Source organism: Mauremys mutica, chromosome 1, assembly GCF_020497125.1.
Source record: "Mauremys mutica isolate MM-2020 ecotype Southern chromosome 1, ASM2049712v1, whole genome shotgun sequence".
Lineage (NCBI taxonomy): Eukaryota > Metazoa > Chordata > Testudines > Geoemydidae > Mauremys > Mauremys mutica.
In genome coordinates, this window is record NC_059072.1 from 252,504,073 (window position 1) to 252,522,845 (window position 18,773).

At 40.1% G+C, this 18,773-nt stretch overlaps 1 protein-coding gene across 1 annotated transcript in view; it reads left to right on the forward strand.

Moving 5' to 3' along the window:
• Nucleotides 1-18,773, forward strand: part of SH3RF3 (SH3 domain containing ring finger 3) — a 396,813-nt gene that overhangs the window by 261,026 nt on the left and 117,014 nt on the right. Inside the window, exon 2 of the mRNA XM_045006970.1 lies at nucleotides 13,575-13,850. Within this exon, the coding sequence (XP_044862905.1) occupies nucleotides 13,575-13,850 (276 nt within the window). The remainder of the gene's footprint in view (nucleotides 1-13,574; nucleotides 13,851-18,773) is intronic.

Sequence of the window (18,773 nt, forward strand, 5' to 3'; positions counted from 1 at the left end):
ATTTAAGAGTAGGTTAGATAAATGTCTATCAGGGATGGATGGTCTAGACAGTATTTGGTCCTGCCATGAGGGCAGGGGACTGGACTCGATGACCTCTCGAGGTCCCTTCCAGTCCTAGAGTCTATGAATCTATATAGTATTGTGTACAAATTCCAACTTCATTAATGCTGCCATTGTGAAGGTGACGGAGACAAAAAAGACGCGAGACTGTAAACATTTCAGAGCAGAATGCTCTTTTAATTTCTTTCAATGCAAAAAAGAAAACAAAAAACACAAGGATTGCTTAAATTCTGGCAATGAGCTAGAAAATGCAAGCTGTGCTCCTAATGGAAATGGTGTCCTTTTGGGAATGATCAGTGTAAGATTTCATTTTTATATAAGGGATTTAAACCATGCTTTGAGTGCAGAACACAAGGCAACCTTAAATATAGAGTTGCTAGATTGCCTCTGTAATAGGTTTCATTTCATGCTTTGTTGTAGGTTTTTTTTTTATGGAGCCCTGAGGGAATTTCTGTTTGTATTATAGGATGTTCTATTTGCCGTTCTGGCAGGATATATCTAGTCAACTTTGCCGTCCTTTCTCTCGGAACATCTCATGTAGCACCTTGCAATAAGATTGCCTGTTTAATTTATACTGAAAGATTTTTCATTAGCTTTTCCTGCATTAATCAGGTGCCAAATCCTGTAATCTTTCTTAATACTTACTTCAGTGGGAGTTTGCCTTTGTGAGGGGGTTAGGGCTTCACATTTAGTATAGTGGGATCTCAAAGCCATGTTACATGCTTGTTTAAAGAGTATTGCAGCTATTGGTTGAGATTCCCTCTTTAGACTAACTTCTACTCTAAGATATGTCCGCAAACCCCATTACTTTCAAAAGGAGTTGCACACAGATAGTAGAGGGTAGAATTTGGTCCTTAGAAAACATTTCTTCGGGATTTCATGATAATTTCTGATCGGTCATGATGAAGAGATAGAAAAGGAAGAGGAGAGACAGACTTTCAAGATACTATATACAGAGTATATAGTAGTTGACTAGCTTTGTGCTCATTAGAGGGAATTAGCCATTCAGCTCTGTCTCAGAGGAGAAGGTCAGTTATAAGATACAGGGCCAAATTGTACTGTCAGTTACTGTGTGTCCATCCCACCCTATCAAGATTAATAGCATTACATGGGTATAACTGAAAACAGAATTTGACCCAGAGTGCCTACATTGTGTTGATAGTATGTCTCATTAAAGAATAAAGAATCTGGAAAGCTACTGCTTATGGGCAACAGTATAGACTTTATACTGACATGAATTAGCAGCTGGCTCATGTTACCCATGAATTCTTTAAGCAGTGATACTTGTGAATTCATTGTCAGAAATCTAGTCTGACCTTGAAAACCACATGTTGTAAAATAGAACTACATGTAGTTTGAGAATACTTTGCTTTAAAAAATACATTACTAGCAAAGAGAGATCTTTGAATGTATAAATATTGATAGATACAGTACTGTAGGCCTGGATGATAGGCTGAATGGGATTTAGATGAGGAGAAAGAGTGGAAATTGCCGTGCCTATACTTATAGCATCCGTATTTTCAGGTTTTTAAAGTTCACAGCACAAACATCTGCATTATAAAACTGAAATCTTATTTTGGTAAAGCAGCAGATTCCAAACATATCTACATTTCAGGTAATGAAATGCCAGGCTTACAGACATTTTCAATTCCAGGAATTTCAATTCTAGAGTCATGGATGCCATTGTCACGCAAACAAAAGTTTGAAAGGCTTTTGAGTCCTGAAATGTATAAACAAGGGCCTTATAAAGAAAAATACAATTGAGCCTGCTTGTGGTATAAACTGCAAAATAACCTTGTTCTCCTGGAATGTAAATTATTCTTCCATTCGCTCATTGTTGGAGAAAATTAAAAATGCTCATTCCATCACCAGTTTTGTGAACAGACTGTTATACCCATTCTTTGCACAGACTGACCCACCAGTTATGCTGTAGCTACTAACTTACATTCTTGTCTCAAACTGCTCAGGGTCTTTCATATTGAATCCCCCTCCTAACTCACTTGTGAAAATGGGACTTAGGATCCAAAGCCACTTGGGTGCTTTTGAAAATTTTACCCCTTACGCTTATTTATCCACTCCTTGATAGTGCCTCCTCCCCTAGGTGCTAGCTACCCCAAAATGGATTAGGAGAAGGCAGGCATTGTACCTCCCTTTGCGCCAGCTGGCAGAGCTGTGCAGAGGCCAGTCAAGAATACAGCCGTGACTATATGTGACACTTCCTGGGGGTACCCAGGGCTGTGAGGCCCTTTAGCATGGGGAAGTCTTTTCTGTGCTAGCCATAGGCAACACAAGCAGTCCCCTCTAGGCTTCACAGGCCACACTGTCACTCTACAGATTAGCAATAGACACCCCTCCCACCCCAAGCGTCTCCCTGAAGTGTCCAACTTCTGTTCCACTGAACACTCACAGTATTCACAGATTTGCTGCTTCCAAAGACGCAGCCCAGCCCAGCTTATCAGAGATTCTGCTTAACTCACAGCACTTAGATTTGTTTATTTACCAAAGCATAGAAATTCAAGTAGTAGCAAGTAGAAGTATTGGGAACAAATTGTTACATACAAAATAAAATCACAACAGCATTCTAGCGCCTAGACTTAATTAACAAGATACTCTCATGTCTAATAAATTATTGCTTACTCAAAATCCCTGCAGCGCTGTACAATGGCACAGCCAGTCAGGCTGTGACTTGACTTTCATGAGACAGACACGCTGTCAGTTTGCCTCCAAAGTGAAGGATCCAACATATACCAGAACAATCCTTTGTCTTTATTCATAAACAGGATATGCCCTGCTATTCTTTTCATCCTGTAGATTTCCTCTCTCGTAGATTTCACAGTCTCTCAACTCACACCTGGGTTTGTATCAAACAGGCATACAGTATACAAATGGCCAGGCAGGGACATAGCAATCTTGTGTGAAAGGGACATTTCCAAGGTATGTCACCTCCAGGTGACCTGCCTTAACTCCAAGACTTTAAGAGCATAATTTTAAGTATAGACACATAACTCCTTGCCTATTATCTGGACATACATTTCAAAATGTTTATGATGGCCAGTGGGCTACTGGCTTTCAGAAGAGACCTCACTTGCCACGCTTTGGTGAACTATTATGCAGATATCTGACCCAGGGGATCCCTCTACAACCCTGTGCCCTCCCTGTATTCTCTGCCAGTTGGCACTGAGAGTTCCTTGTGCCTGAAGCTCCAGGAGACATTTTATGACTCAGTCCTTAGTACACAGAATAGCTGAGTTTTAATTAAGAGGTTTTATTTTTACTATGATTTATTATTACTTGTATAGCACTATAAATGTTCCTGGCACTTTACACTATAGATAAAGCATTATATTAAGTATTCATTCTTCGTGGTATTGTTTTTATTGTCAAATTAACTACACTACTTTGGTAGTTGATGTTAAAAGTGCCTTGTACCCTCAAACTATAGTTCATGGGACACTTCCTGGTGACTCACTGAGAGCTGGCTGGTCACATGCTGCTGGCTCACCTCTTTGTTGCTAAATGTTAAATCACATTCAAAGAAGCTAAAAAATATTTTATTTTTCTAATATTAATTCACCATGAAAGCAATTGCTATGGTTGTCACAGGGATGTTTTGTGATGGTGAATGGGAAGTCAAGTGATCGTTGAATCAGTGACTATTAAGATATGATACACAGTACAAATACTTTCGAAAGTCCCTGTTTTAAGATGTAACAGTGACTTACATGTGCTGTCTTTCATTCAGAAATGTTCTTAAGCCCTTTTCTGTTTAGTACAGACAGCTGAAAGCAACCCAAATATCCATTTAAAACTACTCAGGGGACAGAGCCTATGTTGGTGTAAATTGTGAGAGCTCCATTGACTTCAGTCTTCCCCAGGGAATTTAGGACCTTTGCACCCAGACCAAATTTAAAATTTAGTGAATTACATTCTGCCCCCTAAATTCCCTAGATATATGCGTAAGGCACAGGGCCAGGAGCCAAATTTCTTAGTTCAGTGGCAGATTTCTTACATGACCTTGGGCTAGTCACATAACCTCTCTGTACCTCATTTTCTGCATCTGTAAAGTGGGGATACCAGAGGGGCAACAATTATTATTCCCATTTTACAGCTGTAGAAAATAAGGTAGAGAGAGGTTAAGTGACCAGCCCAAGGTCACATAAGAAGTCTGCAACTGAACCATAAGAACGGCCGTACCGGGTCAGACCAAAGATCCATCTAGCCCAGTATCTGTCTACCGACAGTGGCCAATGCCAGGTGCCCCAGAGGGAGTGAACCTAACAGGCAATGATCAAGTGATCTCTCTCCTGCCATCCATCTCCATTCTCTGACAAACAGAGGCTAGGGACACCATTCCTTACCCATCCTGGCTAATAGCCATTTATGGACTTAACCACCATGAATTTATCCAGTTCTCTTTTAAACGCTGTTATAGTCCTAGCCTTCACAACCTCCTCAGGCAAGGAGTTCCACAAGTTGACTGTGCAATGCATGAAGAAGAACTTTCTTTTATTTGTTTTAAACCTGCTGCCTATTAATTTCATTTGGTGACCCCCTAATGAAACCAGGAATAGCTTTGTATTTAAGGCACTGGCATGGGACTTGGGGTGATCTGAGTTCAATTTGTGGCTCAACCCACAGACTCACTGTGAGTAAATCACTTTGTCCCCGATCTGTTTTGTGTATATCAGTGCTATTTTCTCTTCAGTATTCTACATGAGGGGAACTAAATCTATGGCTTATCCATTTTAGTAATATGAATAGTGCTGCATAAAAAATACCAATTTATTTTATTTGAATGAATATATTGCTTTTGAAAGATGCTGGATGCCAGCCACAGTGGCTAAATTCCTGTTTATCTCCCTAAGAGTTACCGCATGGGCAGTGATGGTTCTGGGGGGATTATTGCTAGGAGTCAGAGGGTAGGACAGTTTCTATCTCCATTTATTCCTTTCCCTCTGTTAAGGTTGCAAATTTTGTTGTAACTATAGATTCTTTGTTATACTGTCTCCTGGAACTGGACTGAGACCACATCCCTCTTCCCCAGCTTTTTATAAGATCTCACATCACCTTTTTCACAAAGGTAACCAAACAGCCATCATTTATGGTTATGACTTTTAGTCCCTGTCAACTCAGGCCTCCTTAAAATTGGTGCTCTGGACAGGAAAGGCTCCGTGTCCAGCATTAATACTCTGAATCATCCTGTTCCCCATCAAAGTTATATCTAGTATAGATTCTGCCACACAAACCCCTCTCTACTATAGTTGATGTGCTTTGTGCGAAGCTGTTCTGCATGACAGGGTACCATATGCTGAAGAGTGATCCCGGCTGCCTGTGTACAGCATCCCACCAATCAGAAGACAGGGCTACCATTCTGTGCATTACCACAGAATTCGCTCTCAGGTGGAGGAAGAGATTTGTGTGACGCTTCTGAGTAATGAGGCACGAAATTAGCATTATAGGGTTTAATTAGTATTAATGTCTTGTACTGGTGGGTTGTGTTTAATTACAATGTATCCATCACATGTGCATACTTTTCATAATTTTGCTTGACTGGATTGATAGGCTGGTGCTTTGGTTGTAATGTTTGGACATGGAGATACTTCATAAAGGAAAAATTAGATAAATGACGGTTCAGTAGGAGAAACAAAAATCTCAGGAATTTATTTTCAGGGGAAAATGGCAGTAATATTTCAAAAATTATGACGTGTCATGTACCATTGTCTTTCACGGAGATGGTTTCAGGTGTGCTCTAAAACAGTGATTCTCAAACTCTGGTCACCACTTGTGTAGGGAAAGCCACCACTTTTGTGTAGGGAAAGTCCTTCGGCCTGCGCTGCTTCCAGCAGCTCCCATTGGCCTGGAGCAACAAACTGCGGCCAGTGGGAGCCGCAATCAACCGGACCTGCAGACGGGGCAGGTAAACAAACTGGCCCGGCCCGCCAGGGGCTTTCCCTACACAAGCAGCGACCCCAGTTTGAGAAACACTGAACTAAATGGATGGTAACGTGTCAAAACAAAGAATTCGTGGCTCATATTCAAATCCAGGGAACAAATCAGATGAATTATTTATGCACCTCCCATTCTGAGAACTTGCCCATTTCCTTTGAGAATGGAAGGAGATATTTATGTACAACAGAGTATGTGTGTGTTTCCTGGCAAATACTTGCTAGCGCATGCCACACCCCTTAATGTGGTTTTACTTTCTCCAGACGTTCAAGATCTGTTTGCTATGTCCAGTAAAACTGGCTGCATCATAAACTGTTTATTTCCACTTCCCAAACAGTGTGAATTTATTTATGAAACGAAAGCATGTTTTGTATGAACCTGCATTTCATTAGTAGGATAAGTGCAGAATAGATGTTGTTACTTGTAGTGACCTCGTTTGCTGCTCACTGGAGCCGATAACCTTTGACATGTCTTCCAGTCTTGCATTACTTTGAAGCATATTGACAGAACATTTCTGTAGTTTAGCTTTTCAGAACTTAAGACCTATGAGAAGTGTGCAGTTCTTGCAGTACAAAGCTTTCCACCAAGAGGATTATTGGAAACAAACTCTTTTTTCTTTTGCTCTTTGGGGTCTGTAATGAAAAATCCTCCAGTATTCTCATTTAATTGCTTCGTAGTTGTTTTCTGTCAATTTGCCAGCAGGTTCCTGCTTAACGGCTGCTGTTTGTCTTTGCTGAAACATAAATGCAAAATTATTGAGTTGCCAACATATCATTAAGTCATCTGTAAAGAGTTTCTCAGTGTATTAATGCTCCAGGCTTTTGTGTCAATATTGATTGATTAAAATGGAAAAGAAATCTTGGGCAGAATTCAGCATTGTACGAAAGTATTTTTTGGCAGAAGAAAAGGTTGGATATTGATGTTGGCTATGATTCCTCAACTCCACCTCTTAAAAAACAAAAACAAACAAGACAAAGCCTCTTGAACTTTAGTACCCGTGTTCTTAGCTGAATTCTAGTTAGCTTAAGAAATGCAAGGAGAAATCAATGTGGCTAATCAATTTCTTAGTACATAGTCAGATGTAGCGGCTGTTTGATTGTGAAGCTACACTTGTGAGTGACTATGGCCTGTTCTACACGACAGAGTTAAGTCGAGGTAAGGCAGCTTACTCTGACCTAATTATGTCAGCCTTGCTCCTGCTGATGTAGGTGCCCTATAACACCGACATAATAACTATACCTCCATGAGAGGTGTCGGGTTTATGTCGGTGTAGTTAGGGCAGCACAGTGTTTGTGTAGACACTGTGGGTTACTTACATGGGCTGTTGGCTGTCATTCTTGTCAATTTCACAGCTCTAGCATGGAGGTGTGACATTGACAAGAAAGCCAGGCTGTCACATGGGCTCCCCACTCGGAGCCGGGCTGTGCCTGCCCCACTCCCGGTCATGCCGTGCCCACCTGGCTCCCCAAGAGCTTTTACCTAGGCTCCCAACTCCCTGCAGGGAGCCCAGCTGCTGCCCGGAGGCTCCCAACTCCTCAGGAGCCTGGGCTTTCAGCCCCCCAAACTGCCCCTCTTAAGTCGGTGGAAGCGCTCCTGGTGAGGACGCGCACCACCGACAGAAGGAGGGTAGTGTGGACATGAACCACTGCAGTATTACTAACATAGGTCGATTTCAGTTTCTAATGTAGATATGCCTTAGGTCTCAGTGTGCTTGGGGGGAGGGGAAAAACAGCAGTTCTATACAAGCTGGAGAGAATAGGTGGTTAAGGTGATGTGTATGAGGAGAAAAGAGTGAGGGTCAAACTAAGGGAGAAGCCGGGGAGAAGGGCGGCTCCTCCCCCTCTTTCAGGTTTGGATAAGCAGCGCTCCTCTACAGCTCCCCTTCTTTGGCTGATGTGGTGTGAGGTCCCTCTGCTGTTTTAATCTACTTTAACCTCTGGGAAGCAGTATAGAGTTAAAGGGGAAAAAGCAAAAAATAAGGTAGGATTTAGAGCAGGAAAGAAGATTATTTTTGTAAAGGGGATGGAAAGGAGTAAACGCTGTTTGTTTTTTCTCACTGCACCCTTGCTGGATCTTTATTCTGGAAGAGTGGAAGGTGGTGGTGTGGGGGAGAGAAGATGTGGAGGAAGAAGAGGGTAGTAGCTGAGAAAGGAGTGTTTAATTTCTCCCTACCCCTCCAGCTGCTAAAATGCTGCTATGCATATCTTTCTGGCTCCCTCTGAAATCATTCCCTGCCACAGGTTCCCTGGGTTTTCATTTTGACAGCATGCCACAGCCTGCTTTAAATTAGAGAATTCTGTAGGAAAGACCATCTGTGCCTATTGAAGATGATAAAATATGACTCAAAGCATTGTATGGAACATAAAGTGAGTGTAAATGGGTAAGCGTGTGGAGCTGGTATGCCAAGAGAGAATGGGAACAGTATATTCTAGGCAGAACTTTAAAGGATTACAATTATGAATTAGACTGTAAATTTGGCTGACAACACTATCCTACAGAGCCAACGGAATGAGGAGGAGTCTAGTGGGAGAATGGCGAGTAATGAGGTCAGCAATAGATTGTACAAAGGTTTGAAAACTAGCTGGTAAAGCTTGAAACTATCTGTAGGAGTGTGCTATGTTTTGCTGGGAGGGGGGTGTCTCATGATAATTAGCACACACTATTGGTGTGGGTTTTGCTGCTATTTTGTAATTCAGAGAGATAAAACCGAAACAAAATAAAAATTCATTCTTCCAACTTACTAAAACCTTTCTAAATTTGATGGGTTACTCAACATACAGACTAATGAAAACAACTGCTGCTGCCACCATGATCAGAAAAGGCCAGTCAGGTTTCTTGGTTGGAACCTGAATTAATTTCATGAATATGACCAATGAGAGTTTGTGTGTGGTCTCCTGACTACTGAGCTCCACTACTATAATTACTTGAAGAATCCTAAAAAGGAGAATTTTCATTTTTTTCTCAGTTATGCTGTTGAAGTTCTCTCTAAAGCACCCCTCCCCAACCCACTGTAAAATGTAGTTCATCTGAAAAGTGATTCTGTTAGAGTGGGAGCATCAAGCTTCATGTTTGCCTCTCTGTCTAGATCTCTGAGTCTATATCATATAAGATGCGCTTACAGGTAAAGAGGTGTTTTTTCTACCTGCAATTCTGAAAACTCAATCTGGGATCTTTAAGTCAAACTGGGGGCTTTCAGACTCACAGGGTCTGTCAATTTTTTATCAGAACTGTTTTTCCTTGGAAAATTGGGCTTTTGATTAAACAAAGTTTTCCACAGAAAGTGGCTGCTTTCCGAAGAAAATTGTTTACTTTTCATCAAAAAAACATAGCTGAAAACAAAACAAAAAATTCAGGTGAAAACTTTCAAATATAGTTTTGGAAAGGATTCTACATTGCCTAATGGGAGTTGTAGCTAAGATGCCTCATGTATGCAGTACTGTGTCCAGTTCTGGGTGCCACACTTTAGGAAAGATGTGGACAAATTGGAGAGATTCCAGAGGAAAGCAGCAAAAATAATAAAAAGGTTTAGAAAAAGTGAGAAAAGGTTAAAAAACTGGGCATGTTTAGTCTTGAGAAAAGAAAACTAAAGAGAGATGTAGTAACAGTTTTCAAATATATGAATGGCTACTATAAAAAGGATAGTGATCAATTGCTCTCCATGTCCACTGAAAGTAGGACAAGAAGAAATGGGTTTAATATGCAGCAAGAGAGATGCAAGTTAAGTAGGGCTGTCAATTAATCGCAGTTAACTCACGTTATTAACTCAAAAAAAGTAATCGCAATTAAAACAATTAATTGTGATTAATCACACTGTTAAGCAATAGAATACCAACTGAAATTTATTAAATATTTTGGATGTTTTTCTACATTTTCAAATAATTTCATATAACTTAATAAACAATTCTGCCAATAATTCATGAGCCAGGATACAATCCAGTTTCTTTTCCCTTAACTCTATTGGCATTGCACTTCTATCATAAGGAAAAAATAGGGAAAAAAATTCAAATAATTTCAAAAAAAATTCTATTACAACACAGAATACAAAATGTACAGAACTCACTTGATATTAATTTTATTACAAATATTTGCACTTTAAAAATGATAAAATAAATAGTATTTTTCAATTAACCTCATACAAGAATTGTGGTGCAATCTCTTTATCGTGAAAGTGTAACTTACAAATGTAGATATTTTTTGTTACATAACTGCACTCAAAAACAAAACAATGTAAAACTTTAGAGACTACAAGTCCATTCAGTCCTACTTCTTGTTCAGCGAATCACTAAGACAAACAAGTTTGTACACATTTACGGGAGATAATGCTGCCTGCTTCTTATTTACAATGTCACCTGAAAGTGAGAACAGGCATTCGCATGGCATTTTTGTAGTCAGCATTGCAAGGTATTTACGTGACAGATATGCTAAACATTCGTATGCCCCTTCATGCTTCGGCCACAATTCCAGAGGACATGCTTTAATCACCCGCAATAAAGACACAACAAATGAAACTTAATAAACAATTCTGCCAATAATTCATGAGCCAGGATAGAGTCCAGTTTCCTTTCCCTTAACTCTATTGGCATTGCACTTCTATCATAATGAAAAAGTAGTTAAAAAAAATTGTCCAGAGAAGTAAGGAATCTGATCTGAGCCTGGGTACCTCCATCTTCACATTATCGCTTTTCTGAGCATAGCCATGCTATAACTGGATCCGTAATGGTTCGTGTGTAGTGAATACTTGACAAGGCGTTTATTTTATATTTGAGAAATTGTCTTCCGTGGGCAGAGTACTAGAGTCATAAATCTTACTTTCTCTCTTGTCTCAGTGCTACTATCAGAGTCTATAACCTTCTCTTCAGCAAAGCATGGGATTGTTTTTCTAGAATGAAATAGGCGACACTATACATGCAGTGCCCCAGTATATCTAACACCAGCAAGTTCTTTAATCTTTAAAATGCTTAGATGGGCAGTGCCTCAGTGTTACTGGACATCGCCATAGCAGCAGAGATAAGTGTGTCAGGAACAGTATGACTAACTCACCATAGGATAATGCCATGGAATAAGCCGTTCTTGGGATGCTGGGTTTTATAGCAGTGTTATTTTGCTTTTAACTTTTCTGTTTCCTGATATTATGTTTTTCATTGTTTGAAAGCTTTCTTCCATTCTGTTGGTCTCTGACAACGGGTTAGGGAGGTGTCACCTAGAACCAAAAAAGTGTGGGAAATTTGCAATGATAAATTTGATAGTTTGTGTTATGAGGCAGTGAAATTAAATCCCTACCCATACAACAGGGATAGTGCTACGGTATGTGCGATTGGCTCCATCACTATAATTCAGACAGCGGAATCCATTACACACACATTCCAAAATCAAGACAACACCTAAGTGCCTAACCACTTTGCAAATAAAATAATGAAATTAATATTGTTGTACGGAGATGACTATAGGATCTGACTTTTGATATGAGTACAATATATGAATGATGTAGTGTTCATGAAAAATCGCTTCCTACTTTGTCCAGAATATAGATGTTCCATATGGAGGTATAGTGCACTATAAATTACAGGCAGATGTTCTTGCTCAGCCCACAGAGAGATTTGATCGTAAGAACATAGGAACTGCCATACCAGAACAGACCAATGGTACATCTAATTCAATATCCTGTGTTTAAAATTGGGCTGTGACAGGTGCTTCAGAGGAAGGCATAAAAGCTCCATAGTGCATCTATTGTTCCTGTACTATAACTTGGGGAGGAATTTCTTCTTGACCCTCCCACCCCCTCGCATTCATCATAATTAATAGCTCCTGCAGTTTTACCTTAGCTAGTGTAACTTCAGGTGCTATTCTTATTCCTATAAACATCTAAGCCTTTACTCAGAAAAAACACCACCCAGAAGTCAAGGAATCATCAACATCCTGTAAAATGTCTGAGTTTTTAAAATACATTGCTTTTTATACCCTTCCCACCAGTCACCCGTCCTAGCTGACAGCCACTGTAAAGAAAGGAAAAAACTCAGTATCCATGCATACACAAACAATACAAAATCCTGTCACATTTATAAATAATTTATAAATAAACTAGTAACAACCATAATGTCACGACATTGTGGAACAAAGGGCCAAATCATTCCTGATAGGTACTGGCCCGCATTGATGGTAGGACGGCAATTTTTCACCACCCCTGCAGGAGCTGTGGGAAAGATTTGCATAATCCCTCATGGGGCTGCGAGGCATGCAGAGGAATGCACCCTTTAGGATGGTGAAGCATTTTGATTCTTGCACAGCTTGCCAGCAAAGCTGGAGAGTGAGAGGGCAATGGGGTACATTGCCATGCCCCCTGTAAGGTGTGTCTTACCCCAAAGGGACCCAGGGGAAAGGCTCCTTGCACCTCCCTCTGCCCCATGAACTCTCAAAAGGACCAGGCATGATTTGGCCCAAATGGAAACTGGGAGCTGGGTAACCTCCTTAAACTATTTGCTGAACTTCCCTCTGTTCTATTCTTGCCTATTCAGTTACAACTTCTGAAATCATCGACAGCAGGCCAAGGGTAATGAGTAAGCAGTTGCCTTCATTATAGACTCAATTCTGATCCTATTTAAGTCTATAGGAATTGTGCCATGAACTTCAGTAGGCACAGGAGCAGGCCCTAGCAGAGTACAGCTCCCTCTTAGATCATTTCTATTATATATAATTGGAGTTGGCACTTATCTATCTATATAGAGAGAAATATTAGAGAGAGAGTGGCAACGTTGAGCCACAAGATCTCTAAAGTGTTTTGGGAAACAGTCTGAAAGATGTTATAGTTCTGTAAGTTATAGTGAAGGTTACATATCAGTTATGAGGGGATGAATCTAATACATTCTTCCTATTCTAAAAATATTTTCCCTACTGGCACTAACTCAGAGACAGCAGAATCTTTAAACTTAAAGTTATGTATGTACATACAGTAGTCCGTAATGAATACCATGCAATCTGAGCAGTTTGAAAGGATTAAGAGGATTTTATAAAACACAAATGCTATTACAATTTATTTGGACTTGTTCTAACAAACTAAGTCAAAAAGTTTCAATTTAATATCTTTAAATTCATAACTTGTAAGCTACTGAACCAATTTCCTTCAAACTTGGTTTGTTTTGTAGATTTCATTTTGACTTAAAAAAATCAAACCAAGCCTGAAGACTGTATGTACAGTATTTATCTAATTGCATGTATACTTTTATAAGAAATTCCAGTTTATGTATTATATAGTATATGAATTAGCAAATACAATTAATCATATAATTAAATAGTAGTTTGCAGCCTAAGTACAATGCATCAGTGTTATAGTGAACTTTCACCTTAACTCTGCCATTTCCTGACATTTAAGTGTTTCATTTGTCAACACTAATATTGTACTAACGTTAATTTTTTGCATGAAATTTAGACTATGTTGTATCGCAATAACTTGGAGTCACCATGGTAGATCTGTTGCTGATAATCATTTAGCTACTAGTCGTTGGAAAATTTAAGGAAGAGTTGGTGCATATTATAAGTTCATTTAAAATTATTGTCTGTTGTGTTTTCTTTAGAGTATTTCTCAACTGCCCTATGGTAAAGCTCTCTACACCTATGAGGGAAAAGAACCTGGTGACCTCAAGTTTACCAAAGGGGACATTATCATACTACGACGAAAGGTGGATGAGAATTGGTATCATGGAGAGCTCAATGGAAACCATGGCTTCTTTCCAGCCAGCTACATTCAGTGTATCAAGCCCCTTCCACAAGCTCCGCCTCAAGGCAAAGCACTTTACGATTTTGAAATAAAGGATAAAGACCAAGACAAGGACTGTTTAACCTTCACCAAGGTAAAGTAAAAAGCAGTTTCTCATTTCCTTATTCACTACTGGTGGGTATAGTTCAAGATGTGTTTGTTTTGCTGCATCTGGCAGTCTGCTCCATTATGAGTAAAATACTCTGCAATGTACCAGCACTTGATAACTTAGAACATCTTTTTATTTAAGATGGAATTTTAAGAGATTTCATTTCAAATGGATACAGTAGTTTTAATAACCCTGCACTTCCCCATGTACAGTAGTTTGCTAAAATGCTGTAATTTTGGCAGATCTAGGTTCAGGAGCAAAACGGACCTTTCCTTTCTTTCTTTGACCAGTGACGTTCTCGTGCATGATAGTTAAGGGCCATGAGCTCAGATACATTGGAAGGAGAGGTGATTTTCCAAACTAATTGGGAGCCCAATCATGGTAGATACTCAGGGCCATCAACTTCTGATTTCTAAATGCTCCTTCTGCTGAGGCAGAGCTCACTCAGATGAGATGCTGCCCACCCTCTTAACTACCACCAAAGGCAGGGAGGTCTGCAGGAGTTGAGGGCACAATGGGTATGTCTACACTGCAATTAAAAATCTGTGGCTGATCCAAGCCAGTTGACTGGGGTTAAAGGGCTGTTTAATTGCTTGAAAGACGTTCAGACTTGGGCTGGAGATTGGGCTCAAGGGCTCTGTGAGTTGGGAGGTTCCAGAGCGTGGGCTGCAGCCCGAGCCCGAACATCTACACTGTAATTAAACAGTCCCTTAGCCTGAGCCCCACGATCTTGAGCCAGCTGGAACAGGCCAGCCATGATGTCTAATTGCAGTGTAGACATATCCTTAGCAGCCTATGGAAAGCCCTTAGAAGTCAAGCCCTCATTTTGGAATGACATTTGTGCCAAGCCTATCGGAAAGCTGCTGACTCATCTTCTGTCCACAGGATAGAGCACTGATATTACACATGTGAGAAGTGTGGGGTTTTTAAAAAAAGGCAAAATCTATAACTGGAGCTGGTCAAAAAATGTCTAATAGAACATTTTTCCATCAGAAAATGTCATTTCAATTACAGTAACTCCTCACTTAATGTTGTAGTTATGTTCCTGAAAAATGCTACTTTAAGTGAAACGATGTTAAGCAAATCCAATTTCCCCATAAGAATTAATGTAAATAGGGGAGGTTAGGTTCCAGGGAAAAAATTTTCACCAGACAAAAGACATTATATACATATACAGCATAAGTTTTAAATAATTTTAAACAAACAATTTAATACTGTACTCACCAATGATGATTGTGAAGCTTGGTTGAGGCAGGGGCGTAGCGGGGTTGGGACGTGGTGGCTTGCCCCGCTCTGCCCGCCAGGCATTCCAGCCAGGGAGCAGGGTCAGGGTGCGGGGGCTTTCCCCATTCTGCCCGACCAGCATTCCTGCCGGGGAGCAGGGTTGGAGGCTTACCCACTCTCCGGCTGAAATGCCGGGCGGGCAGAGCAGGGTGAGCCAAACAACCTTATAATGGAACATTGTGTGACTTTAAACGAGTATATTCTCTAATAGATCAGCAACCTAATAACGAAACAATGTTAACCGGGACAACTTTAAGTGAGGAGTTACTGTAAAGGGAAATATTCTGTGGGAACGTGTCTGGTTCAACTAAATTTTGTTTTGAAAAAAATTGAAATGAACTGTTTTGATAAGATCCCTATTGGAATGAAACATTTGTTTTTCAGTTTGAGACATCTTTTATATTTGTTACTTCATTTTGTATTATATTTGATATTGTATTTTTACATTTATTTTATATTACATTTTTTCATGCATTATAGTTTTATAATATACCAATTGCCAAAGCATTTGCCAGTATTGACACCAATCACCAATTTTATATTATATTAATTGTGATACTATATTATGATTGTAAAATTATTATTAAATGCTAATTTTAAAATAATATAAAACAATGTAAAAAGCCTAAATTGCTCACTTAATTTAGGTAACTTTATTAGCTTGACAAATGGTCATTGCCTCTTCTACTAAAGCACTAAGGATCTTTTAGTTCCTTGTTCCGTTCTGTATACTTGATGCTCTATAAAACCTGATCTCTTGATGACAGCTTTAATGCTCCTTGGAAAATCTTCTCAGATAAATGAACAGGTCCTTGCCCCCTGTAATACACCTTCACAATCTTGAGTGTCCAGTGTCATTTACACATGCAATTTTTTCCTCCCGAATAAGTTTATAACTGCGTTCTCAATCATCTTTTATCATGTTGCCATCTCCCTTCATTCTTTTACTCTTTACCTGTAGCCGCTTTGTTTTGCCTAAGGAATTTCCTTTCTACCACTGTTTTATCCTTTAGATCCTTCACCTTGTAATTATTTGTATGTCTTGTCTATTGTTCTCTCTGACAACGAATAATCTATTTTTCATCTCAGGACTTCGCTCTTGTCTTTATTTCATCAGCTTTTTCAATGCTAATTTTAGCTTTCACCTTGCTGATGAAGCTTCCTGTTTAGTCAGTTTTTAAAGCCTACGTGGCTATCCTCTCTTCAATGGCATGAGCACTGCATTGCCATAGATAGGATTTTAGAGGACAAGGTGGGTGAGGTAACATCTTTTATTGGTCCAACTTCTGACATTTGGAGTTGTATGTAGTGGTCAGAGGGTTATAGATGGCAAGACCTTTGGGGATGATGTTTCGTTTCTTGTATTTGCTCAGGAAGTAAATGTTGCTGTTAAGTTTTGCTTCCTTTTTCATGCCGTGGAGTTTCCATTTCTGGTGGCAAAATTCAGTATCTTCCATTGTTGTATGCTGCAGTGTTGTTGTAGCCGTGTCATTCCCAGGATATTAGAGATAGACAAAGTGAGTGAGAAGTTGGTCCAATAAAAGATATTACCTCACCTCCCCCCCTTGTCTCTCTAATATCCTGGGACCAACATGGCTACAACAACTGTGCATAGATATGATTTGTCAGTCAGGGAATCTTAGCCTTGTTCTTCATTTCACAATTTGTGATTCTGTGTTTGCATACTAGAGATCCTGGATCTGATTCTGACCTCATTTACACAGATATCTTTCCGCTTAAGTCAGTGGAGTTACACCAGCGCATAACTAGTGTAAACAAGATCAGAGTCGGACCCCATGTTTCTGACAAAAAAGATGTTTGTAACCATCAGACTCATTTAAACTGCCACGGGATGTTTAGAGTTAGGTTTCTCTAGTAAATATAAAAGGAGGAATAATCCTGTATTGGCAGGGAAGTGGATTTAGGGCTTGTCTTCACTACCACGTTACACTGGCACTGCTGCATCGATGCAGCTGCGCCAAGGTAGTGCATCTGGTGAAGACACGCTATATCGACAGGAGAGCACTCTCCAGTTGATGTCATTACTCCACCTCAACGTGAGGCAGAAGCTATGTGAGTAAGAGAGTATCTCCCATCAGCATAGCAGGGTGTAGACACTGCTTTAAGTAGATGGAACTTACGTTATTTAGGGGGGTGGTTTTTTCACATCCCTGAGCAATGGACGTTACATTGACTTTAGCAGTAGTGTACACAAGCCTTTAGGCAAACCAAATACAGGTCTTTTCCCTATCACTGCATGTTATTATTCTTTCGTTGGACTTCATGACACTGTCAGTATCTTAAGCCACAGAAACCAGATGCTGTTTTTCTTCTTTCCTGTTTGTGGTGGCACAGTCATAAAGTCTGTTGAGGTAGCTAAGGAGAACAAAGTGGGAGTATTTGGTTTCCTTCTCACTGTCCCCTCCCAAATTTACAATGCCTGCTCCTCCCTCCTACTCTAAATATTAAATACAATGAAATGAATGTATGTCCATCTCTGATCTTTGTCAGTAACCCCACTCTTAGAGTGGGATCCTTGATGTCCCCTGTGACCTCCCCAGACCCGGCTCTCCAGACTACCCTACAATTAAAAGGACAGGAATAAATCAATTTTAATAATGTTTTATGTCTAGGCCAAATTATACCCACCGTGGCATGGGTATAAAAGGTGGGAAGAGATGACGAACCTGACCTTCCCTATTGGGCTCACTGCATAATGACCAAACATAATGACCAATTCTTTCATTCCCTGCATGCATGGACTACTCTCTTCTAGCCACCTACAAGACCCCTCTTTTCTGAAGGGGTCAGCAGAGTTAATTGAGCACAGAGAAAGGAACATGCTGGACCAGCCTAACAGACCCATTGCGTATTGAGGTGCTTGTGGAAGGATTCTATTAGCGATTTATGCAGAAGCAGCTGGGTAGCTCTTTATAGGGCCCGGTGCCAACCTCATACTAGTTTTACACCGGTTTAAGTGGATTAAGTTCAACGGAGTTGCAGCTTATTTATACCAGTGTGAGATCAAAATCTAGCCCACAGAATTGCACCACGTCTATTTCATTGTTTCTTGCACGGTATTTCAAGATCCAGTCTAGTACTGTTTTTATTTAACCTACTTCCCCTCCCCCCCCATACACAGTCACATCAGGGCTAGGCTTTGTGCTACAAGCAACACATCCAACAAGGAACCAGATTCCGATTTCAGTTACACTAGTGTAAACCTGGAGTCATCCACTTACTTTAGGAGAGTTACTTCAGATTTACACTGAGATCAGAATTTAGTCCAAAGTTTCATTCCTGTGCTGGCTCACCCTCTGTATGTTGCCATGCCACTTTAAGAAAGTGCCCCAGGGGCAAATATATTTTAAAACTATACAGATAAAAGCCATTTCCTGTGTTCTGTTGTAGTGGGGTGTTTGTTTGTTTTTTTTAAATCACAGTGGTCACTTTCATTATTTCTTTCATCTTCCTAGGTGCTCACTCCCAGCCCACAGCAGTGTTTAAAAATTTCTGTGGCAATCTTAGCAAGAGCTATCACTTTCAGTACCGGTTCATTGTTACAGAGTGACAGCCCAGCCCCTTAACATTTCAATTCAAGTGGCGTTTCCATTTCTGTGGTGC